Genomic DNA, 27115 nt, shown 5'->3' with positions numbered 1-27115 from the left:
CCGCGCCAACTGGCCCGCCTCTTTCCACCCCCCACCCCCAGCCGTAGACCGCCCTCTCGCGTCTCTCGACCTCTTTCGAAAATAGAGGAGAGCCGGGAAGAAAAACTCGACTCGTTACCCTCGCTCCGTTGCACCCCAACCCTCCGAGAGCATTAGCACATTTTTACGCGAACGTTTCTTTATTTTCCGCTTCGTTTTTCGGTCTTATCTTTTTCCTTTTTCCCGGTCGGGGCGATCGCGAACCAATGAACGCTCCTGATGGGCAAAAACCGTTTTTACGACGGGTGCTTATGCTTTTTCCGGAAATTAGAATTTCTTCGGAAACTGGCGAGTGTGGAGGATATAGCGGCGGATATCCTCTCATCAGCAAATTATGAATATTCACGATTCTATCAACACGATCACTTAAAACTCACGCTAATTATCCCTGAAGTACGTCATGCTACATTTATCTTCACTTGTCATTCATGAAAGTAAGCAAAAATTGTAAAATTCTAAGGCTCGCATTTTATGAACAAATTGAAAATCATTAAAACGATGACTTAAACTGCCCCTAATTATCCCTGAAATTTTGAAGAATGTTCTCCAACATGGTTGCCAAGTTTCTTGACGATTCTCCTCATTTGTTTTCTCATTCATGAAAGTATGCAAAAATTGTAAAATTCTAAGGCTCGTACTTAATGAACAAATTGAAAATCATTAAAACGATGACTTAAACTGCCCCTAATTATCCTTGAACTACATCACAGTACATTTCGAACAAAATCCTCAACACCGTTGCCAAGTTTCTTTACATTCTTCTCTGAAATATCATCAATTTCGCTAATTCAAGATTCGACGCATGTCCACAGTATTTAATTCCGGTCTAATCCTAAAAGTGGATATTAATTGAACTCCACTCTAAACGTGTTCAATTAATTTTCCAATATCGACCACATCGCACCAACTTTCAAAAAACCACGATCTCACCTCTCGAACTTCAAGAACGGTTCACCCTCATCCCCGACAGCAATTCGGTTTCCCGGTAGTGATTTCTCGCGAGTCTGCCGTTATATTTGAAAATTGAAACAGCCCCCGGTATATAGAAAAACCGCGTATACGCTGGATCCGGGCGGAGCCGCCACCGCAACCGAATGCAAATCCCCTCGTGGCGTGGCGCGACTTTGTTTTTCCGAGTCTGAGGTGCGCGCGAGCGCTACAACCGACCAGTCCCGTTGTTCCCTGCTCTTTTTGTTTGCTGTGTACCTGCCTAAACACGCTCGGCGATGCAAACAGACGCGTATGCAAATTACCTGCGGATAATCGCTCGTACGTCAGTACGGGAAACACAAAGAGCGGTGCGCGACAATCCCCCGGAGAATATTGCCGCGAGACGAGACGGTTCGACTGTGGCCGACGTTTCGATTAATCGATGCGCGACCCGGCCAAAATCTGCGAGGATTAAGAATTCTACAAACATCAAGAATTGTACGGAATTCAAGATTTCTACGAATTTCATGTTATTAATCTTGCCCCACTGATCGAAACGTCATGATTTAGATAAACGCGGATCAATCGAACGCCGCGTGTCGCTTTGTGGCACGCAATCAGCTCGGAATCCCCGATAATTGTGCTTGCCGGCGTAACAACTCCCGGTTGTCCCTCCTGGAGAAGGGAAAGGTGGGCACACACCGCGATTTTCGAGGCCACCCACATGTGACCACTTGTTCCACGAAATTCTAATGCGGGCGTCCTCTTTCGTCCGCTCGCGCGGAACCGAGGAAAGCGCAAATAAAACGCGCGATTTCGCGAACCGTCTATCTCTCTGCTGGTACACGCATCGCCCGCGGTTACGCTTCAAAGAAAATAAAACACCGAAATATTGCGGGAAAAGAGCCACGGATGCGTATCACAGAGCCTGGAATCATTTTTACGGGGATTTCAGTCTGCTGGACCTTTCGGCCTATGCATTGTACCACCATCTGTAAAATTTCAAATTTTTCCGAGATCTGATTGTTTACTTTACAGGAACTATCTGAAGTTTACCAATATTATATTTATTTGTTGCGTTCGTTATTTTTGTTCTTCCTGTAGGAGGAAGATTCCGTAAAATTCGCAATTTTTTGAACGTCTGTGGAGAGATTTACGATTTTTGTATTTCTGTATTCGTTTCTTTTTCTCAACACACCGTGCAAATTTAAAAGAATTGTTCGATTGAAAATTTCTCTGAAATTATATTTCCCCAGCTAGGGTGGAATGCTTTCCAGAGGGTGGAATTACATCGGACACGCGTTCAACAATTTTCCCATTCGAAAAAGGAATTGTTCGGAAGATCTCTCCGCTGTCGCCATTTCCATTTCCAAGCGGCGGCGGTCCGCGGGGCTGTTTTCTTTTTTATGCTCGCATAAATCACGCGGGGGAGCTCCGGGCACCCTGGCCAACCCCCTTACAACCCCTCATCCCTGGTTCACCCCTCACCCCGGGTTTCACCCCTTGCCACTGCGGCTGACAACTAATTTCTCTTCCCGTCCGACTTTTTTCCCCGAGCGTGGCGCGTTGGACGCGCGAGCGCGATCACTTTTCGCGCGTCTACTCGCAGCTGCTTGCATAGGCTTGCATCTCTTTACAACAAAAAATGTACTAAGAAATCGTCAGACTGATGACTTAAACTCCCCCTAATTATCCCGGAACTACGTCGCAGAACATTCTGAAAAATATTCCGGTACATGGTTGCCAAGTTTCTTGATTATCCTTCTTGTCCCTTCTTTTACTTATTCATGAAAAGGATTATATTTTATAAACAAATTGGGAACCATCAAAGTAATGACTGAAACTCCACCTAATTATCGTTGATCTATATCACAGTGCATTTTGAAAAATATTCCTCAACATGGTTACCATGTTTTATGACTACTCTTCTCTGCTTTACTCATTCATGAAAATATGCAAGAATTGTAAGATTCGGAGACTCGTATTTTCTAAACAAATTGAAACTCGTCAAAACGATGACTTAAACTCCCCCTAATTATCCCTGAACTACGTCACAGAACATTTTCAAAATATTCCAGATCATGGTTGCCAAGTTTCTCCACGTTTCTCCCTGAAGTGTCTCGATTATAAATCTCAGCAATCCGACAGAGATTCGACACGTGAGTAGAACATCGTTTAACGCGAGAATAATTTAAAAATTTCGTTTGAACCTCTACAAAGACAACAATTAAAAATAATAGTGCATTTAATCTTCACTATTCGTTTTAATGTCGAAAATCGATGGAATCGAGAATACAGTTAAACTTTGCCGTCTCTGTTGCAACACTCGCGGCGACAGACGGCCGCGTGACCACGGCGGCGTGTACAGTTGAAAGGGGTCTCGCAGACAATGAGCGCGTGCCGTTAACGATAACCGTACAATGCGGACATTATACTTCCAATCAATTTCTATCGGTCGGGATCCCGTGAGAGATCGCGGAGGAGGAAGTCGATGATCGGTGACGCTCGCAGCTGCCGATCGCCATATAAGAGGAGCCCGGTCGGCCGGGCGGAAGCGGATGCGATTGTCATTTGCGGCAATCACAGTATTGTCCTGCGGAATCGATCGATCGATTAATTAATTACACGACGATGGATACGCGGGTTAGCCGAGTCAATATTGAATTCACGGTTAATGCGTTTCGACCGAGGCCGACGCGACACAACGCGACGCGCGTCGCCACGCCGCTAATCGTCTCGAAATCCGGTGTCGATCGCGACTCTCCCTCGTCGATCCCTTCACTCTCAAACGCAAAAATCCGATTATGCTACCGCCGACAACACTTAATCCTTCCCACAGATCGACTAGCGCGTTCACGCAATTAGCGGCGACCTAATCAATCCACGGAAATTAACCGGCTTCCTGTTTTACCTAGACTGAAATTCTGTCTTGGTGATTATGGCAGAGCTGACATTCAAAATGGCCCACTTCGTCGAGTAGATCCTTCGAAGATCTTTCTGAAAATTTTGTTTCCGCTCGTACGAAATTCAATTTTCCCAGAACCCCGCGCGATAAAATTCCTTTCATTTTAATATCTCGCGTGAAAATCCAAGAAAGGGTAAAAATTCGTCGGGGATTCGAAGCGAACGAATTAAAAAAGTTCGCAACAAAACTCGAGAAAATTCCTGCGAAGACACAAGACCCGGGGCAGGTAGCAATTTTCGCGGCGATCGACAAACGGAAGAAAATTGTGTTTCCGTTGCGAATCGCGGCCGGATCTCTCGCCGGAGAAATTGAATTCCGCGGTGGAAATCCGCGGACAATTCGCGCGAGTTTCGCTTTCCGAATCGAATCGCCGACGCGAACCCCGTTTGAACCCTTGGTGTGCGCGCGCGTAAACCATATCCCCGCGAGCTCCGTTTCATTTCGAACTGGAAACCGTGTGCGGGTTAAGGGGGAAAAGAGGAGGATACACATATTTCCCGTGCAGCTTTTCCCTCCGTTTTCCACGGTTTTCCCGGTGGAAAAAACTGGTCGGGATTGAACGGTGAAACGGTAACAAAGCGTCGACCGTACGTCGACGCGTGACACGAAGATTAGTTCGCCGGAAGCTACGAGCATGCAGGTGCGCGGGCCGCCTCTCGTAACGACAACGAGATAACGCGTCGCAGCCATAATTTTTTAATGCCGCGCAGACGATACGAACCGCCATTCGTCTTGTGGCATGTTAGGTCAGCCGCGGTCGTGCTCGCGTGCGAACTCGCCGATTTGCCATAATCGGGGATCGAAATTCATGAAAATCCCGCAACTCGTGTTGGGAATTCATTTTTCGGCTGGTCTGAGAATTTTGTAAACGATGTACTTTTTCTAGTCTGGACTCGAAGCAATTTTCATTCGAAAATCAAGACATTTCTTTCTATCCAGGTCATTTTTATCCTATGTGATCTGTTTTATATTGTGCAAAAAGTGAACTGAACCTGTTTTCTCATAGAACAGCTTTCTACTATTTATAAAATACAGACGAATTTAATAATATTAATACTATATAATAACATGTGTCTCACGATTTCAGCAAATTTAAATTTCTTTTTCACAAAGCAAGCGAGTAATAGTTTTTCTTCAACTCAGTTTAACGTGCAATATAATATCTGAATATGTAATAAGTTACAGACGCAATTATTTCTTGAAAATGATTTAAGTTAAGATCGAAACGTTGAAGTAACAATGTGGTAATTTGCAAAATTGCTTTTAAATAGCAAATGATCGAACTAGTGCGCCGATAGCTTAATACAGGTTTTATGAACAAATTTACGATCGATATATCGAAATATTTAATATTAATACTGTTTCGAATAATGGTATGGCAATTTTTACTGGCGCCATCTTTTCTACATTGTGCAAAAAGTGAATTGGACCTGTTTTCTCATACACAATAGTCGAGCTTTTCACAATTTATAGACTACAGGTGAATTTAATAATATTAATACTGTTTCGAATAAAGGTATGGCAATTTTTACTGACCACCTCAATTTTTACTGGAGACCTCAGAGTTACCATTGTAGCGCAGAGGGTGAAGACCAATTTTAACCCTTTGCACTCGGTTGTCCCCTCTGAGGCACCACTAAAAATTGCTGTAGCATTATTCAAAATATTATTTATATTATCAAATACATTTGTATCTAATCAATATAGACCGTGGATCTTCATGCAAAATAAAAAGTGTCTGCTTCGATTGCAAGAAATACAAACCAAACTGAATGTTATTTCTTCCCTTAATGATTTTAATATAATACAAGAAAAATCATATGTTGACATTTTCTAAAAAATTTTCCAACAGTTTTAAATTTCATTTACTCAATTTTGCTATAAATGCATAAAGATCCGCAGTCTACTAATCAATTACTAAACGGTTAGGTATTGTATGAGGTATCATGCCAATTTCATATCCATAAAATGTCAAAAATAATAGGGGATGGAAATATTCTAGATCGGAAGAAATGTTTAATTTTCAAGTTAGAATAGCTTCGAGTCAACAGCGAATTTAATTTATTTACCAGCTATTTTTTAATCGATCCCCATTGGCAGATCCGCGAGTTCGTCCGCGCCCGCAACGTCATGCAGAACACCAGAGGTTAGAGAGACAGAGACGTGTGATTTCCCGATTTCCCGCCTCCGAGAAGAAAGAACGACGTCGTGGGTCAGTAACGACCCGGCGATCTCGTGGCCCGGCGAATTCGCGAGTATGATGAAGAAATGCGAATGTGAATGACCGAAGGAGCGTCGAGACAGATAGATAGATAGATAGATAGAGAGAGAGAAAAATCATGTGATCGGATGACTTTCGTTGATCGACGTAGAAAAACGTGCTCTGCCCTCTCCAGTCCGGGTATACAGATATACATACGTATACAGTATATATATGTATATAAATATATATATATATTATTAAAGAAACGTTTACAGAACAATGTATTACGATCGATACTTGAAGAACTCTACGCGAGCGGGAAGCCAACGTAATAATAAACGAAACATGTATCTGCGAGGCGTGTCCCGTTCGCCGCCGATTCCAACCAACGAGAATCAAGACAACAGACAAACACAAAACGTGAACAGAAACCAAAATGATCGTACAACGCGAACAGAAATCAAGGGATAACGTAAAACAACGAAAGGGAACGGAAAGTACGAAATTGTAAGCAATATTGGAAGCGGAACAAATCGCCGAACGAACACAAGTACAAGTGTAAGCCAATTCATATAATCGCTCGACAAATACTGGCGATGCTTTAAGAGAAAATGTGTGTGCCCACGGGGCCCCGCCCACTTCTTCTTCTTTCTGTTTCGGATCGCGTCTGGTATCAGCGATGATGGGGGACATGAATGTTCAATGATCACGATCGAATTTTTCCACGCAAACACATTTTGATGATAAATGTAGTTCAACTTCAGCTAACAGGACTAAAAATTTTTCGCTTTTTATAATATAATCCTGTAGATTTTGAGAAGGAAATTCGTAAAATCCAAGTTTCAATGTTAGAAATTCACTGGTTCAGAAGTTACGCGTGTTTAAAGTTCAGGGATTTTACAGGTAAGGGCGCCGCCATGTTGGTACGTTGGCTTCTCTTTTTCGTTCCAGTGGTCGAACGTTGCGTAATCGGGGAAACTGGAGCGTGAAACTTGTCGTGGAGGGGGTGGCGACAGAGAAAGGGTTCTATGAATGGTACGATCGAATCTTTCCACCCCCGCAGAGCAACCCCCGGCGACGTTGCTCTTTTTATCGTTTCCTCTGACAACGACAGACACGGTCACTGGCCGATCCCGGCGACGACGTTATCCGGTTGCTACCACCGACGGAAAGTATCGCGAAAGGGATCGCTTGCGAAATTCGCAGCACGAGTCTCAGGGCGACTATTTATGGGATTTTTACAAAACCACATACACAAAATTCTACCTAAATCTTATCCGTATTTATAGTGCAAAATAAAAATTGTCTGCCCTATTTTCAAGATACAGGATCTACATTTATTTCTATCCCAAGTCCTATTTGAAAGACACATTTGAAACATTGAAAGAGACATTTATTTCTCTTCCCAATAACTTTGATGTCTATAATAAAATAAAAATTTGTCTGCCCTATTTTCAAGATACAGAAGCTACATAGATATTTATTTCTGTTTCCAATAATTTTGATGTACGTAATAAAATAAAAACTGTCAGCCCTATTTGAAAGGCACATTTGAAACATTAAAAGAGACATTTATTTCTCTTCCCAATAACTTTGATGTCTATAATAAAATAAAAATTGTCTACCCTACTTTCAAGATACAGAAGCTACATAGATATTTATTTCTCTTCCCAATAATATTGATGAACGTAATAAAATAAAAATTGTCTGCTCTCTTTCAAAGAAGCAGGACCTAAATTTATTTCTCTTCCCAATAATTTTGATGTACGTAATAAAATAAAAACTGTAAGCCCCCTATTTGAAAGGCACATTTGAAACATTAAAAGAGACATTTATTTCTCTTCCCAATAACTTTGATGTCTATAATAAAATAAAAATTGTCTGCCCTATTTTCAAGATACAGGAGCTACATTGATATTTATTTCTCTTCCCAATAATTTTGACGTACGTAATAAAATAAAAATTGTCTGTCCGATTTTCAAGATACAGGAGCTGCACAGATATTTATTTCTCTTCCCAATAATTTTGATGTACGTAATAAAACAAAAATTGTCAGCCCTGTTTGAAAGACACGGGAGCTACATAGACATTTATTTCCCTTCCCAATAACTTTGATGTATATGTATAATATAATAAAAGAAAAATTGTCAGCCCTATTTTCAAGATACAGAAGCCACACAGATATTTATTTCTCTTCCCAATAACTTTGATGTGCTTGATAAAATAAAAATTGTCTGCCCTATTTGAAAGATACAGGATCAACATCTATTTCTCATCTCAATGATACTTTCAGAAAGAAGACTTGGAATTTCCGAAATAATGGAACGACTTGTTTCGAAAAATAGACAATTGTGTTTGGAGAATAGTGTCTCGCTGGCTGGCAATTTCATCCAGGTGGCAGAATACCGTGTTCCGTAATGGTGTTTATTCGGGACGCAACCGGATCGTAAATAACCGAGAACGCTTTTACGGTGGCGTTTAGGGGGATGAGAGATGTGGTTTGCGATTTTTGCGATGAATGCGCGTATGTCGCTGATACCAGGAACGCGATCGTTTTGTTTCGAGCGGGGCCCACGTATTTAACTCACGGATATAGAGAGCAGAGGGTGTCGTCCGATATCGTACCGTGTCGCCTACCTTCTTCTCCCATTGGAGAACGTAGGGCACTGGGTGCTCACCGGGGAACTCTACGTGACAGTTGAAGACAACGCTCTCCCCCAGGATTGCCGTGATGTGCACCGCGTCCTGGTGGCAGAGACCTGCAACAAAACAATTAAACACTCTTTCAGTCACCGAGATAAATCGTCCGATTTTTTAGTGAATTCTTTCTGTACACCGGTCAGTGCATTTATCGATTTGTGATTCGTTCGGTGGGTTAATGTTGCACTGTTTGTCAGAAGGCAATTTTGAAACGATTAATTGGTTTGGGTTAGTATATATAATAGAACCTTTGTTCAATTTCAGTGTTCATTGCCCGACGCGTTGATCCATTCGTTATCCATTCGTAATTCATTTGTTGGAATAATGTTGCATTGTTGACCAGAACGCTGTTTTGATATGATGAATTTGTTCGCGTCTGTTTCAAAGGGTGTGTCGAGTTTGACACCCGTAAATAAATCAGCTATGCGAATTTTTTAAATGGAGAATATTTGGTATAACAATTTGAAAGTTTGCACACATGTTAAGTAACAGTTGAAGCATTCACCCGAATTTTTTGAAGCCATAATATTTATTTTTGCAAAATCTACAACGCCAGTAGTGAGGCAAAGTTTTAGGGTCTTCCTGATTTCTCACATTGATCTAAAGTGAACTACGGGAATTTTTTAAATGGAAAATATTTGGTATAACAATTTCAAATTTTGCACATTTGTTAAGTAACAGTTGAAGCATTCACCCGAATTTTTTGAAGCCATAATATTTATTTTTGCAAAATCTACAATGCCAGCAGTGAGGCAAAGTTTTAGAGTCTTCCTGATTCCTCGCAGTGATCCAAAGTGAACCATGGGAATTTTTTAAAAGAAAACTACTCTGTCTAAAAATTTGAAATTTTGCACACTTGTTAACTAATATTTGAGGAATCTGCCCAAATTTTATCAAGCCGTAATATTCATTTTTGTAGAAACTACAGTGCCTATAGTGAGGACAAGTTCAGAGGTCTCCCCGGTTCGTCGCACAGATCATAAAGTCACGCATGCAAATTTTTTAAAAGAAAACTACTTGGTGTAAAAATTTTAAATTTTGCCCACTTATTAAGTAACATTTGGAGAAGATACCTAAATTTTTTGGAGCCATAATATTAATTTTTGTAGAGACTGTATAGTATTTCTTGGAGGAAAATTCGTTCGGGGAGATTGATTTTTGGGATTTTTCTGCGGCTATGGCTCTTAACCGGCGAAGTCTAAGCACGCTCGACAGCCTCGCGTCAAAGGCCAGGAATATTCTAGGGGAACGGCATAAAAATCGCTATGAGACCCATTCGAATAATGGATCCGACTTTGATACCGGCTCCCTTTGACTCGCGACGTGTTTCCGCGACGCGTTTCACCACGACAAACGGTTAAGCGATAAATCCTCCTGTCTAGCCGTTCCACGGATCAAGGCGAACATTCCTCGATGACAGCGGATATTGCTCGGATATTCTCATCGATATAATACACGTCCTGTGTGAACAGAAATTTCACTAGAGTTTCCTTCAAACAACTTTATTCAAACTCCACTATCCCACTCCTGCCTGAATCAGCTTTATAAAACACGGCATTTATATGTGTTTCAAATAAGATTTTCCTTTTTTGTTATCAATAGAGAGACTGCGGATTTTATGTGAAAGTATTAAAAGATTTTTAGCGTATTAAGATATTATTTACATCACATTAAAATTACTAGTGAAGAATATAAATTTATATTTAGCTCCTGCATCTCGCAATCGATGCACAAACTTATTTTGCATAAACATCCGGGAGTCTAGTTATCAATATTTAAGAATACATGTAAAAAGTTCTTGTTATTACTAAAGTTCCGCATAAAAATCCGCGGTCCAATTGAAGTGCTTCCTAAACTTTTCAAATCTTCCAAGTGAATTGCATCTCGGCAAACTTATGGCATCGCATTTCACAGTGAAATGAAGGTAAACAAGATGGCGGGAGACAGAGGGGGCGCTGCTAGTGGCTTATGGAGTCCACAGTTAATCCCATAATGGGGTGATCTAACGAAGAAGCATGATTTCGATGGTCCTTAAAGCTGTCAATCGGTCGTCCCCCGATTGGCAGAGGATACCGGTGTCGTTAGCATTTCTAACGACGCCCTAATGAAATTATTAACATCCTCGGGCACGGCGTTCACCCTGGAACGAGGCTATTCCGTCGAGCGTTGTACGCAACGCGCATAATAATTCGGCGAGAGGAACGCCCAACGCAGATTCCCATTATCGTGATTACCGAGTCCTAGGGAGTGGCCCGGTCTCCGGGACAACTGTTTTTATTGTCAGCCATTGTTAAAGTTTCCGGACTGTTTCGAAGAGAGAAAATATGTGTGTGTAATCGTGGCTGCACACGCCACGCCATTTCGTTATCATGGAAAAAAAGAAATAACCGGGCCACGGGTAAAGAGTCGCGCACAATTAGCGGAGCAGTTAGCGTGACAAACCCCGAAGCGCGTCCGTGGGGACAGGCTCGCGGACCCGGCAATTACCTATTTCGCGAATTAAAAACGACAAACGAACGTGCCGGACCATTGCGCCCGTTTCCGGCCACTTTGCCGGGCGAAGGAGATGATAGGCGGACTGTGCGAGAGTATGGCACTTGCTATTCAGAAGACAATTTCGCTCTGCGAATGGCAGAGCATTTTTTGAAGAGGGGATCTAGCAACGATAGAATCTGTGTCCAGGCGTCGCCATTTTGTTGATCCCTGCATTTTATTTTTGGTCCGGGTGGTGGCCATCTTGCGGCTTCCGTGAGCATGAAAATGAGCCCCGGACCATTTGATTCTGAACACTGAGACTCAAAAATTGAGGATGTACGTCTTCAGTTACGATCCAGGGGAATTTGCCCTTGCAATTTTGTAAATATTCGGGGTGGCGACTTGCAAAAATTCAGAGCACCTCTTTGAACATGCCTGGACAGGTGCGTAAAATTTCAGATTTTTAAGCCTGGTGGTTCTCCTTTAAATAAATTAAAACTTGACCCACGCGCAACCCCTTTCGGCTTACGACTTGTTTGCCCCCACAATTTCCTATAAAATCTGTATCACCTAACAAGGGAGGGACTCCAAGTGTCCCACTTCTATTTTGATAATTTTTTGTGAGACGATGGTATATGGATCCCTAATTATCTGTGCAAAATATTAGGTGCAGTTACTAAATAGTTTCAAAGATACAAACAATAAAGTTTCATATGATTTGAGAGCTGCAGTTTTCGCAGTTCCATTAGCAGCGATTCACAGGTATGAAACTTTAATTGCTTATATCTTCAAAACTATTGAGTAACTACACCTAATGTTTTGCATACATAATTAGGGATCCATATGCCATCATCTCACAAAAAATTATCAAAATCGAAGTCGGACACTTGGGGTCCTTCCCTTGTAAGTGTCCCCAAGTATCCCGAAGAAAATTTGATTTGATCCCGAGGAGGAATTAGCAAGTGTTTGGGAGATGGAGCTGATGCAGGCGGCAAAGAGTTGACTGTTAGAGCACATTGAAATGATTCCGGGGGCGGGGCGTTGAATGTGGGGCAGGATGAAAGAAAAAGGGGAAGAATGATCGGCAAGTAGCGTACAGTCGGCGATTAGTTTCGAAAGCGACGGGCTCACGTGTTGGTGGTGGTTGCGACTTTGATCGGCGCTGGTGCTTTCCTTCCCATTGTCGCCGGCTATTGTCCGGGTTATTGGCAGGCCGGAGCCGATGCACGCGTTCACGGTGGCCCGCTACATAATATCTATGTAGGTAGCTGCATATATCTATATACATATATATATATATATAAAGAGAGAGTCTCCGTCAGCGTCCCTTGGTAGCCGGCGACTCCTTTTGCTCGTGCGTCGCGTCGACGGTTTTTATTCGCCCGCACAAAGACCGAGCACGCTTCAACTCGCTCCGTTATCCGCGGATCGGCGCGAGTGAAAACTACGATCGTTCCTGTGAATCGTAGGAAAAACCACGCGGAAAAGAGGGACCGTGGAGAATCGTTCTCTGCCGGCTTCAAAGTCGACAGTCCAAGCTCGGTCGCTCGTGATCGATCATCGATCAACGGGCTTGTTTCCGAGCCTCGTCATCCTGGAAACATTGATTCGTTCCCGAACAATCTCTTCGTTGAGATGTGCAGCGCTTTTCACGGCAGAGATTCCACCGAAGAGCGCCGAGGCCATGCCCACACGGGAACAGAGCTACGCCTACTCTCCGTGCCTCACAAGAAGCCTCCTTTCAAACCGTCCGATTGGATCATTCCTCTGGCACCTTCGGTTCTAGCCGAATTATTGGCTACAGTGTGTGACGTTGCGGCCTAGCTACGCCCACTTTCGATAAGCTAGATATTAAGATGGAAATTCGAAGTTAGATTTTGAGGATCATTCATCGTTTTCCGTGGGACGATTCTGGAGCAACAAAGCCACGCCCACTTTCGATAAGCTAGATACTAAGATGGAAATTCGAAGCTAGATTTTGAGGATCATTCATCGTTTTCCGTTGGATGATTTTGGAGCAACGAAGCCACGCCCACACGTCAGTAGAAATAAACTAAACTGTTTCCCATCGCCTGAATCAAGGATTGACAAACTCACCGACATCGTTTGGCCCCGGAGGATGTCGGAGAGCGTTCCTAAGACTTAGATCACTCGCTGCCAACCTCCGCCAACGACGGAAGCACGTGTAACGAGATCCGCCTCGAGGAAACCGAGCCGAGAAGCCGAGGACGTCGGATTGTCCCGCGAGAAGGGGATCTTCTGTCGCCAAATTTTCGAGCATCGGCGAACCGTGATATTAAGCAGCCACTCCTCTATCGAGCTGTATCGCGTGCATGGCTAAATAGTTGGCCTGAGACAGTGCAACAGAAAAGGAGAGGGGGCTACGCGGAACGCTTAAGCTCGGTACACACGCGAGAAACGCGGCACGGGACGACGCGAACCGGAGGAAGCAATTAACCGGGAGCTAACGAGCATTCTGCCGCCTCGGCTAACTTTCGTCTAGAGCACAGGTTTTAATCATTTAGCGTAATTGGATACCCTTAGAGCAAACACTGGCTGAAACGAGATGCGTTCCTGCGTGCCCGGCTCCTTCGGTTAACCCCACGTTCTTTGGAACTTCCTACGCAATGATTAGGCTCGTGAGAGCTTCCGGATGTTGCCTGCGGGGTCACCAAGTTTGACGGTCTGGTCGTTAGGGCCCACTAAGGAATTTTTTAAGAGGAAAGTACTTGGTAAAAAAATTTTAAATTTTACGCACTTGTTAAGTAACATTTGAAGCATGTGCTCGAATTTTCTGAAACCGTAATGTTCATTTTTGTGGAAGCTATAGTCCCAGTAGTATGGCAAAGTTAGAGGGTCTCCCTAGTTCGTCGTTCAGATCACAAGACCTGCTATAGGAATTTTTGAAAAGAAAAGTACCGAGTACAAAAATTTTAAATTTTGGACACTAATTGACTAACAGTTGATGAATCTACCCAAATTTTCTGAAGCTATAATGTTCATTTTTGTGGAAGCTACAGTGCCTAGACTACGGCAACGTTTAGAAGAGTCCTTGTTCTGAAAGTTCCGCCTTTCGATAAACAATTTGTTGGTTTTCCGGGTGTTTTCTGATTCGAATCGCAGGTCGATCGTTCATGAAGACGTCAACCCGACACGGTCTGACATGAAACAAGTTCGACTCGGTGTCGCTACGACAGGTTTTTTAACTCGGCCTTTATCGATCGCCGCGTCGTTCCACCTCGCATCGCTACAGAGAGAAGGAGAGAGAGAGCTCTGCCGTGTGGAACGAGCTTTAGAACAAGGGCAACGTACCCTCCAGGAAGGGACAACGTCATTTGCGACTCGTTTCATCGCCTGCCATCTGGGCCGCTCACCGAAGGCAGCCTACGAGGTAGAAACCATAATCGTTCATCGGCAATACGAGCGGGTGACTCGCGCGTCAGTAATTTATGGCGACCATGTGCCATTCTGCGAGCCCCTGCGATCACCACGGAAATTTAATCGCGAACTAAACCTCTATGTGTGCGCGTGACGCACACTGCTTCGTCCAAAATTAACAACAACCAAATTGTTCACCCTTACCACTCGAAAATTCCTGTACCATTCACAATATTGTACACATTATTAAATATGTCGGTATCTAATCAATAAACAGCGGATGTTATGCATTTATGACAAAAGTGAGAAGGCGTAATTTAAAACAGTGAAGACATTAGAGGAGTTTAAAAATGCTGTCATATTATTTTTAACCTATTAAATGTATTCACGAAGAAAATAAATTTCTATTTTGCGCAAAGATCCGCTCTCTACTAATCGTTTAATGTATTATAAATATCAACTTCCCATCCACAGAAATTAAAAATTCATATACAATGGAATTATTCTAGGTCGCAAGAAATGTTTAAGTTTTAACTTAAATCGGAATTGAATTGTATTCTGATGAACGTTGAAAAATAATACCCGGAATGCACCGGTCGGACTAATTTCGGTTGTCGTCGGTGCGCAAGATGCGACCGGTCTTCTTAAGCGGGTTTTTTCCCAGCGAAATTACACGGGCCCGCGAGTCCATTTGTTCGACGGAATCAATTTAAAAAGCGGCGGAGTAGCTGAAGGGCACTTCGCGTGCGGCGAAACTCGCGGAAGAGGGCGGAAAGTCCGGCGGAAAATAATTGGGAAATAAATAAATTACGAGCATTAACTCGGAAAGTTGCTCGCGAGAGAACGAAGGGAGAAGAAGGCCGGCGACCTGCGAGGCGCCCAAGTGGCGATCACAATGGGCCCCCCTCCGTCTTTCGCCTGTTCCACGACTTGCCGAACTTTCTATATTAAACAACTTTCCCGGTAATTTCGCTCGTGATCCCCCTTTCCCACGGCCCCAGGGCCGTACAACCCCGAGGGCGCACGATAAAAACCCTATGGGAAAGCTGTGTTTCAAGGAATGGCCACTTTAGGCTCTCGGAAACGTTTGCGGGCGCGTTCCGATTATTAAAATTACCCTGATTTTTTAGCACGCCCTAAAAAAAATTTTCGCTCACCCTAAGAGCTGTATATTGGACTGTGAAATTGTTTTATGGCCCCCACGACACTTTCACGAGTCCCAAATTTTTTATGGAAGGTACGATGATCTTCCTTTACGTATCACAATTTTTTTCGTGAGCCCTAAAAATTTACCCCTTGCTTAGCAAATTTTTTCCGCGGGTCCTGCGACGTTCGAAAAATATTTTGCAACTACCACAACCCACTCTAAGCTAGAGAAACAATTGTGTCGAGCATTCCTCCCAACAGAGGAGTATTTTTTCCTGTTTCCAGCGAGTGACCTAACAGTTTCGTCGCATCAGCCTTGAACAACGAAACACCAACGAATCGATGACGGTGGTGTTTCGGGACCGTTGCACGCACGGGAATAACTTGGCCGTGCGCGTGGCGAAAACAAAAAGTGTAAAAGAAGGAAAAACTGCAAATAAAACGAGAAAGAGAAAGAGAGCCGAGGGCGAGAGAGATTTATCTCTTTTTTTTCTTTTACCACGGAGCATTTCTATCGCGTTTATTTACGGCCGTTGAGCCGAGGCAGAAAAATCTGCGGGCGGCGCACTTAACCGATTTACCGGCGACGAGATGAATAAAGTGACGTCAATGCGTGCTCGTTTCAAAGGATGCTTTCTCCTTTCAACGCGCGAGCGCCCTTACGACGCTCGTTAGCTTCATCAACGGGAACAATTTCATTAAAACTCAGTCTTCGTCGGCGGAAAGCTCGTTTTACGCGTGCAGCGCCCCTCCATCTTTTTCCCTCTCTCTATCTCTCTCTCTCTGTCTCTGTCTCTCTCTGTGTGGTCGCTAACGATGCGCTCGTGCTTCGCGGAAAATTATGAATCGATGTAATTTAACCCCACGCTTTTTACCCTTTGTGGCCGGAAAACGCCGGCGTTTCGAACCGTTTAACTGGATTGCGGGAATTACGAAAAGAGAGAACGATCGGCTGACAATCGACGCTCCGACTAAAGAGAAACTGAATTGAACGGAACCCTGTTACATCACACAGACTCCAGACCATTCTCCTAGGTCCCACAATATTTTCCCCGCGCCCTGACATTTTTTTCGAACACCCTGAAAGTTCTCTGCAAGTTCTCTTGGAGTCCTATAATTTTTCTACGGGTCCTACAATATTCTCGAAGGTTCCACAACCTTCTCTTAGGCCCCACAATTTTTTTCATGAGGCCTAGAAATTTTCCCTGTGTCCTACAATTTTTTTCGTACACCCTAGAAGTTCTCTGCAGATGCTACAATTATTTCGAAGACGATACAGTCCTCTAGGAGTCCTACAATTTTCTATGGGCCCTACGACATTTCTACGGGTCCTACAATTTTTTCGATGGTTCTACGATCTTCTCTTGTCTACGTTTTCGTGGGATTTCGGGGCGAAGCAAGATTGAATAGAAAGAGCCGATGTCTGTAGCGGTACGGAGCAGGTGAGGATCGATCGGATTAGCAAATGGGAAGCTCGAGGACTCGCTGTCAGAGGCGATGCGGATGTTTGTTGATCCCTTTGCGCGGCGAGCACTCGAACACGCGTTTGTTTCATTACCGTCTGCCGGTTACCCGCGTTGTACATCAATTACAGGAGCCCGCTAATCAGAACAAGTCTACCGAGCCACGGTAATGGCTTTCCATCGTCCCTCAAGTACGATCGACCGGATCGATGTTGGATTGAATGCGAGGCGGCTGGGATGCGCGTAGGTCAGACCCCCGTAATCACGTCGATTGAGATCGAGCGGAGGGTTTCCGTCAAGATGCCTCTCGCGATTGGTAATACGTGTCTGCCATAAGGCCGTACAATTACGCGTGCACTCGCTCGTTCCTCACACCGTGCCGGCAGCCCGACCCGCGTTCCGTTTACTATTCCGATACCACTTTTACCGAACGATCCTCCAAACAGATATTACCTCGATCAGCCCCTCATACAAAGCTACGTAAAAGATTTCTTTTATCACTAAACTTACATGTTCCTTTATAAAAATGACGAGATTGATTTTATTTAAACTTTGCGCGGCTCCTATTGCAATTCGAGCCCTACTAAAGATAGATATACAATCGTTTTATATTATTTCAATAATTGTAAAACAGATACCTCGTTCAACCCCTCATACATAAAAAATTCTCTTTAACACTGGACCTCTACACCTTTGTGCAGTTCCCATTGTAATACGTCTACTAAAGATATCTACACAATCGTTCTTATTATTTCAATAATTGTAAAATTTTTCCGAACGATCCTCCAGAGAGATACCTCGTTATACAAAGCTACGTAAAAGATTCCTTTCACCGCTAAACCTACAAGTTCCTTTATAAAAATGACAAGATTGATTTTATTTAAACTTTGCGCGGCTCCTATTGCAATACGTGCTCTACTAAAGATATCTATACAACCGTTTTTATTATTTCAATAACTTCTACACAAAAGATTCTTTTTAATACTAGACGTCTACACCTTTGTGCAGTTCCTATTGTAATACGTCTACTAAAGATATCTATACAATCCATTTTATTATTTCAATAACCCCTTATACATAAAAGATTCTTTTTAACACTAGCCCTCTACACCTTTGTGCAGTTCTTATTGTAATACGCCTACTAAAGAGATATCTATACAATCGTTTTCATTATTTCAGTTTGTAAAATAAGAAATCTGGAACCAATGGAAAATTCTGAAAGTATCCAAAATTACTCCTATGTTAGTCTCTGAACAATGGAGGTACAAAGGTGCTCCATATTTAAGATCCACGAATGAAATAGTAATGTCCGAACTAAAATATAAAAGTCATAAAATAAAATAAATTGAAAGTTGAGCGCTGTATCAAAATCAAATGTTAATATTTGAAGAATCCTGCTTACCTGGCGTGACGAAGAGCACGATACCGAGGAGCAGGGTCCTCGTCGCCACATCCGCGATCCACCGGAAGTCCCTGCGACACCACCGGAACCGATGCCTCTTGCCTCCCTCATCCTCTTCAGCATCGTTGCCGAGGAATCTGCCGACGGAGATCCGCCTCAGCTTTCCGTACAGCGAGCCGAGTAGGCCACCGCCACCCTTCGACCTTCTCACACGTTTCTCGTGGCCATTTTCTTCGTCCTCCTGACGCCTGCACGGCCGGGAAGAACCTGTACAAGTCGGTTGACCGGAAGCGAGGGTTGCTTGCAGGCCAACCCTGTCGGAAAAATCAATTTTATCGGTCCACGAATCACCGAGCTCGCATGGGTTCAACGATACTAACGCGAAAAAAAAGAACTCGGCGTCCGCGTTGCTACAATATTTATATCCATACAGAGCGAGCCCACTTAACTATATCGCCTCAATTTACTCGTAAATTACTCGCTTTATCGGGAAATCAATTACTGCGTTTTGTATTCTCCAGTTAATATCGGACCGCTTTTGTTCGATAGGTTTTTTCGTATAGGACGAGCACTTCGCGAGTAAATTTAGACGAACTGTTAGGCGAGTCTATTGTATATTGCAATTCTGTGGCGGAAGTGACACAACTCGAGAAAGTTTTACAGGAGAAATATGAATTTAGTTTCAGAGCATTATTAAATTTGTATTCAATAAATTACTAAACGTATTTAATATTCTCATCAACTACTGAAAGTATTGTACGAGGCAATATATCAGTTTTATATCGATAAAATTATGAAAATTATATAAAATGGAAATATCTCAGGCCGGAAGAAAAATTCGGTTTTCCAATTAGAATAGTTCCGAGTGCAAAGGGTTATAAACACTGATTTAATCAAGTTTTATAAAACAGAAAGAATATTATTCGTCGAACAGAATCAAGTATAAACACACTTACTATGAAAGTCAGTAGCACCGATTATGAAACATTGAATTAATCAAGTGTCAGAACGGGAAGAATATTCTCCGGCCAAGGTCAAGTATACATACACCTACTACGAGTGTCACGACACAACTAATAATGACGCGTATTTGTAGCACTCATTATTGAACGTTGAATTAATCAAGCTTTATAACAGGAATAATATTATTCGTTCAGCTATACATATATTTACTACGAGAGATTCAGGACGCAACTAATAATGACGCGTATTTGTGACACTCATTATTGAACGTTGAATTAATCAAGCTTCGAAACAGGAATGATATTATGCGTAAACTAGAGTCAGGTATACATACATTTACTACGAGAGTCGGAAGATAACTAAACCGACGCGTATTCATAGCACTCGTTATTAAATATTGAGTTAACCAAGTTTCAGAAGAAGAATAACATTATTCACCGAACAGAATCAAGTATAAACACATTTACTACGAGAGTGAGAAGACGACTAATAATAACGCTTATTTGTAGCACTGACTATTAAACATTGAATTAACCGAGTTTTAGAACAAGAATAACATTATTTACCGAACAGAATCAAGTATAAACACACTTACTACGAGAGTGAGAAGACAACTAATAATAACGGTTATTTGTAGCACTGATTATTAAACATTGAATTAACCGAGTTTTAGAACAAGAATAATATTATTCATCGAACAGAATCAAGTAGAAACACTTACTCGCAATGAAAGTCGACACAGCTAACAATGGCACGCATTTGCAGCACAGATTACTAAACATCGCGTTGTCAGTGAAGTCTCACGGCGAGAAGAATATTCGTCAATCACGATAAAGTATAAATACACTAGTTCACAATGAAGGTCAGGACACAACTGATAACTACACGCATACAACTCAATGTCACGCGATCGGCGCGATCCTGAGTACGCAACATACTTGCCCTCTAGAGGCGAGATTGCGAAGGTACGTGAATAAGATTTTCGAGAGTGATCCAGAGGTGTCTCTTGCGACGTTTTCATAGTGGTATGTAACTTGAGAACTGTGTTTCGTGGGTTGTGTCATGTTTATAGCGAGGCGATTATGTGGATTGTTTACTTACCTTTCTTCGTGGTCGCAGTGGCCTCCATCCGTTGTCGAAGAACCATCGTGCCTTATGGAACGAGGGCTCTGGGGAAGAGTGCTTCCTGAACACCTGGACTCGAGCCTTCGCCGGAGGTCCGTGGCTTGTAGCCCTCCTCCGCCCCCCATTCCCCCGCTCCCATAGTACCTGAAAACAATAAGGTAACCTGTTAAATTACTTTATTATCTTTAAATTGGTGGATTATGTCAGATGATTTTCGTACTCGATTTGAAAATAAAATTCAGTGGTTAAATTTTGAAGAACACAGCTTTACTTATCAATTATATAGTCGCCATTAATTACTACAATTAGAAAAGATTGGTGACCATGTAATTATTTTTACACTTCGCCGTGCAGTTTAGTTTGCGACATCTATGAAAATCGGGCACGAACTTATGCAATCATCTAATATTTGGAGGGAAAGTTTTGTCGTATTTGAAATAAGCAAATTTTGCTTGTAATTAAAATGAAATAATTGAATAATATTAAACCTCCAACCTGATATGTGTACCTATTAATTAAGCGCGCTGTTATGTGATTTATAATAAATTTTATGATTTCGGCGCAGGGTTCGATTATTTATAGAAAACCAGCAAATGTGCAATTAATTAAACATGCTTCTCGACGTTTCGATCCTTATGTGGATCATTCTCAAAGAGACATTTTTTGCGTCTGAAAAATAATATATGTATAATATATAATATTATTGAACAAATATTGTAACACAGCGAGAAGCATGTTTAATTAATTGCACATTTGCTGGTTTTCTATAAATGATCGAACCCTGCGGCCGAAATCATAAAATTTATTATATATTTAATTTTCGATCGAGAAGAATTCACCTTTGTTATGTGATTTCTTTTTTCTTATTTTCGCAAATGAAATGACTCCTGGGTAACTCTGTATAAATACAGTTCGCGCCCATTTAAAACAACCCTGTGCGAAAATCGCAATATGAATCTATCTCGCCTCAATTTAAAATCGTAAAAAAAATTACAATATAAATCTATTCGGTTCTCATTCAAAACAACCCTGTGGCAAAATTACAATATAAATCCATTTCGTTCCAGCAATCGAATCACCCTGTACAAAAATATAAACCATCTCTATAAAAAACAGAATTTAAACATTTCTCTCATCACCACTAACCCAAACAACTTTGCAACCCCAAATTCCCCACAGCCTCTAAACAACTCGCTCGAATTTAAAACTACCCCGTGCAAACATTGCGAAACCAACTCGTTCCAATTAAAAACAAGCTCGTACCAAAAATTACAAATTAAAAAAAAAGAATTGCAACCTCCTTTTACAATTTTAACATTTCCCTGATTACACTGCAACCCCCGTAATTCCCCACAGGCCTTAAGGAAAACGAGTGCCGGGACAGAAATAGAGAAAGAAAGAGACCGGCATAATATCGCGAGATAATGCCTTAATCGATCGGCGCGCCGGTCGGTTTAATGCTCGATTCTTATCGCGACCCGATTACTTCGTCGAGAACCGAGAGGCCGAATCGTTCGATAAAGGGTTCGATTGGTTCGATTCGACACGAATGCCGGTATCAGGGTTGCTTGGTGGAACGAGGAGAACGTAGTAGAGAGAAATAGAGAAGTAGAGAGAGAGAGAGAGAGAGGTTCCCGTCGCGTTCCGGTTTCCCTCGGCTCGTGTCTGCTCGCAGATGTCTACCGGCACGGGCGTCTAACATCAGCGGGGGTGGATTGGGACGCCTCGGGCTCGAATACTTCTCCGGATACCGGAGCCAGGATATCGGACGCTCGACGAGGCTCGATACGATCGTCCATTCACGGCACGATTCCGCTATTTTCAATCAGAATCCGCCCCGACGCCGGTCGGTGCCACGGCTCTTTTTAAATTGCTCGGAAAAACTTGTTTGCAACCCCTCAACACAATTCTAATTAACCCTCGCCGATGTCCCGGCACAAAACGAAACACGACGCTCGATTTTTAATTCTTCAATCTCTAACAATCCCACAATAATCAAAGTACATTCGATCGGGGCTTAGAACAATTTGGCTGCACCCTTCAATTCTAATTTACCCTCACCGATGACCCGATCCAAGCGGAAACTCGATTTTTAATTCTTTTAATTCTCTGACACGCGCTGCGCTTCAACCCCTAAATATCTCACAATAATCACAGTCATTCAAGCGGGATTCAGGAAAATTTGTTCGAAACACTCAATCCTTTGATACGTAGGGTTTCAACCCCTAATAATCCCACAATAATCGAAATAATTCAGCCGCGGCCAAGATCAAAGTAGTTTAGGTGAAATTTACTCTGCAATAGAGCTGAAAGAAGGGAAATACAGTGGAGAAAGAATATTTTTCACCGTCTGTGAACAATTTTTAATAATTAAACTGCTCATTAGATTGCCGGATCTGTTTCAACCCACCGCTCTCGCTCGCAAATTCCAATTAAAAATCCCGGAACAATTAAAGTAATTCAGGCGGAGGTCAAAGTGGTTTAGTTATTGTAATAAAAACTGCAGAGTTGAAGCTTATAACAGGGACTGGTTTTTGAACTGTTCTAGATACCTCGATGAAGATAAGTTCCCTGAATTTTGAAGAAAATTTGGAAAATTTGGACATACTCGATTTTTTCCCAGGCTCTTCACGATTGCAAAGCTGTGCTTCAGGATCGACTGACTCGACCAATGCAGAGGGGTTGAAGAAAGGGGAGCTACGATGCTCAAATAATTGTGTTCATCCCGTGTAAATATTTGTGAGCAAATGGACTCACCCCTGCCGTTCCGCCACCACTACCGCTGCCCGGATCTTCCGCTCCCGGCGCCGATTTTCAGCAAATTCGCCACTTCTTCAGCCTCGGTAGCAGCCACGTCAGCCACCGCAACGTTCCGATGCTAGCATCACCTGCGAACAGATGCGAGAACTGTCATTAGATATCTCGCTCCGAAGGGGGAACGAAAGAAAATTAGACGGTTAGGCGAGCACGTATCATTCGTTACACTCGAGTGGTACGCTAACCCCGAAGACCCTTACGGGTTGAAGCGCGTGTATGTATTACACGTGCGCTTACATCGTGATTATCGAGCACGACCGCTTTCTTCCTAGAGCCTTGTTGAAATTCTAGGCAGGCGGACACTGAATCGAATCGATTAGCAAAATACGTGCTCAGACGCGAACGCGATGCGATCGATTTGGCTTTGCCCGTGGCCCAGGGACCTAATCGCCGGAAATGCTTGACTGACACTGTCCATGCGTCTCTGTGCGAATACTCGTGGCCCTAACAGGGCCCTTAGAACTTCCTCGAAGGACTAGTTAGCAGCTCTTCACGAAATTTGATTAGAGACAGTCAAATTCGAAGGGGAGTCTGCAGAAAACCACCTTGGAAGCTTCTGGGGGATTTTGGATCCAGGAATGAGTTAGCAGCTCTTCACGAAATTACATGAGAAACAGTCAAACTCGTTGGGGAATCTGTATAAAATGACCTTGGAGGTTTCTTGAGGATTTTGGATCCAAGAATGAGCTAAAAGGATCAAGATCCTGTGGATCCTGATAGATTGATGGGCTACTAGCAGAGCTCAAATCGTTGGACTATGTCCTATCACGAAGAAGATTGCTCTGGCACTGAATATAAAAAATTCCAGCTCAGCCATTTTGCAAGGAAACCGGGAAAGAAAACTACGGAGATGTTCCTTGAAACTTTTACAATGAAAACCATATCTCACATTTTTTTTCAACTTTCCTTTCCACAAAGAAAATAATTGCACAAGGTCCTCCCATGTTCCAGAGTGGTTCCGGTTAGTTTCGCAGCGAGCTGGCTCTCGATAGCTCGATCGTGCCGGCGCGGATTTATTTGACGCACATAAAATGTTAAACATCCATGATTCGATATGCAACACATTATTGATTCAAATTGAAAATCCTTGGCTGGTGTCCATGCGAGCGTTCGAATTTCCGTGAATTAAACCGATCCGGAATTGATATTCGATTCGGGGGAAACATATTCGCCGCAACGAATATCGAATGTTAATAATTAACCGTTGAAATTCGATTTGATGTTGATATTTTTAATTTCGCGTTCCGCGGTCCGGTTCCGGGGAGGGTGTCTGCTGCTTCGAGGGACTGTATCGAGTAAAATGAAACGAGAAAACTATTATAGTCGCGCTATTATATTCCAGTTAATTAAGGAATCTATGCGAAAAAGTTTGTTGCCGGGAATCGAACAAGTTCGAGCCGGTGTTCGGCTCGCAAGAATTTCAATGCGTCAATTAAAACGAAATTTCCGCCGACAGAGAAAACTGCGATAGTTGCGTGAATGTTATTTCGCAGTCAATTAAGGAACCATTCACGAATACCACGGTCCCGATTTTCTCATCGCTGATTGCCGTTATGCGCACCAATTTATCGCGCAGAATGAACTCATTAGAAACGCACAATGGAAGAATGGAGGGATTAATTATATTATTCCACAATTAACTTACCGGTCTGCGAGAACGTAACGCGCTGTTCCAAAGGGCAATTAATTCTCACGGGGCATTGATAAGCGTGTACGTCAGCAAAACAATTCGTAGTTGCAGGCTTAGAGGTCAGAACCACTATCGTATTGGTTTGTATGTATCTTCATTACAGTCCCGTGGCTCTTTATACGAAATAGAATTTCTCCGCGGTGATTAGCAGAGATAGATGTCACATAACGATTAATATCTTTGTCGGACTGCTTTAATCAGTTTTATGAGTTAAATTCCTCTGGTGATCCATCAAGAGCTGTGCAAAGGATTTTGTGAAAAAGATTCCAGCTAATATTTGCGTTTAAGGTCACCGAAAGTCCTCTCGAGAACTTTTTTATTAGTACACATTTTTAAGCGAGAAAATTACGAGGTAAAAATGTTCAGAGATCACTGTTACTCGACTGTAACGAGGCTATAATAATTAATGACTAGAAACATTTAAAAAATTGTAGATGTCAATGTATGATTTCTCAATTAAAATCGTTAATCGTTTCTATTGCTTGCAATCAATGCAGAGAATTTTTATCGATAATGTACTAAAAATGACCCGAGTCAGGGGGTTTACAGAAGGCAAATATATTTTTATCGAACAATTAGCCACGGTATTTTATCAAGAAGGTAATAAAAGGATTCCTAAAATTGATTCCTGTGATTTTATCGGACCATGAGCGAGTTAGGGGTTGAAAGGGGGTAGTATCGCGGGGGTGCGAGATGTCCCAGCGGCTCGGCGCTAATAACCGTGGAACACGAAGACGAGTTATGACAGGTGATGTCGTGGGGGTGGTTCGGCGGGGGTGGAATTGAGCGGAGGACATGTGCCATTGTTCAAAGCGGGACGTTCCTCTCTGTAGGTGTGCTATTAGCACCCGGATCCCTCTCTGACCCGTTCGAAGGTGCTGACGGGTTTCCAGTTAGCCGGCTCCCGCGTGTAACCATACCGGAATCCCGGTTATGGCACGCTTCATCGCCGGTTTACTCCGGAACGACGGAAACGCCGCCTCGGAGTGAACAGACTGCGTTTCCGGAAGCGGCCAGTTTCAAGGGACAGTAAAACCCTCTCCAGGAATAATATCGGCGTGAAACGCTAATAATCGTAAATGGCGCCGTGTTCTCTCCGTTTCACGAATCCAAAACCCGCGGAATCGGCGGGGAAACGATATTTCAACCCCTTCGGCCTTCCGTCGCGGTTATCGATCCGCGAACTTCGAGGAAACGGAAGTGTAAAATTGAACGGCGGCGATGGTAATGGATTTTCAAGAGAGCTCTCCGCGGTCTATACATTGTCGTGAATTATTCTTTGCACTTTGGAGACCACCAGGCCACAAATTATTAGTAGCGAATTTTTACGCAAAGTCAGAATTGTCTGCGTTAACATTTCTGTTCTAACAGCGAGGCCTTGATCGGTAATTACTAGACTGCTGATCTTTATGCAATTATTGCTTTCGAAAATGCTAATCGAAAAATGCTGGGATATAAAATACGACAGAATTTAGTACGATTTTCATTTATTTCAGATCTAAGAAGGCTATCCCTTGATCCAAGAAAAACCCTCGGGTCTGTTTCTTTCTTAGATCCTGTATTTCTGCTATTTCTTTGTGACCTCGAAGAATTGTTTCGTTTTAGAATAGTCACTTTTCGAGCACGGAGATCTAATATCATTGGTCGCGGTATTTGGAAAGGGTAAATTGCACTCAAGCGAAGTCGACAGATCACGGACGCGAAATAGACCGCGAACTTTCGGCAATTTGGCGGGGTCGGCGCAGGTAATAAACTCGCGCTCTCCCTTCGGAATTGATTGGTGGATCGACGCCGACGCGCTGTCACCTGCCGGCAATAA

At 42.8% G+C, this 27115-nt stretch overlaps 1 protein-coding gene across 15 annotated transcripts in view; it reads right to left on the bottom strand.

Moving 5' to 3' along the window:
* LOC143217386 (protein turtle) overlaps nt 1-27115 on the bottom strand; it is a 102058-nt gene that overhangs the window by 51044 nt on the left and 23899 nt on the right. For 12 of the 15 annotated variants that reach the window (XR_013010798.1, XR_013010800.1, XR_013010795.1 and 9 more), the window contains exons 2-5: nt 23547-23677; nt 20766-20933; nt 18702-19015; nt 8763-8896 (exon numbers count right to left, since the gene is read on the bottom strand). Coding sequence is in view for 9 of the 15 variants with exons in the window: in XM_076441617.1 (XP_076297732.1) it covers nt 8763-8896; nt 18702-19015; nt 20766-20914 (597 nt within the window). In the remaining 6 variants the exon portion in view is untranslated. Of the gene's footprint in view, nt 1-8762; nt 8897-18701; nt 19016-20385; nt 20724-20765; nt 20934-23546; nt 23678-27115 lie in introns of those variants that run through there. The other 3 variants (XM_076441612.1, XM_076441613.1, XM_076441616.1) reach the window with 2 other exon arrangements.

The sequence above is a fragment of the Lasioglossum baleicum genome, chromosome 16 (genome assembly GCF_051020765.1).
Source record: "Lasioglossum baleicum chromosome 16, iyLasBale1, whole genome shotgun sequence".
Taxonomy (NCBI): Eukaryota; Metazoa; Arthropoda; class Insecta; order Hymenoptera; family Halictidae; genus Lasioglossum; species Lasioglossum baleicum.
This window is presented reverse-complemented; position numbering and strand designations above follow the sequence as displayed.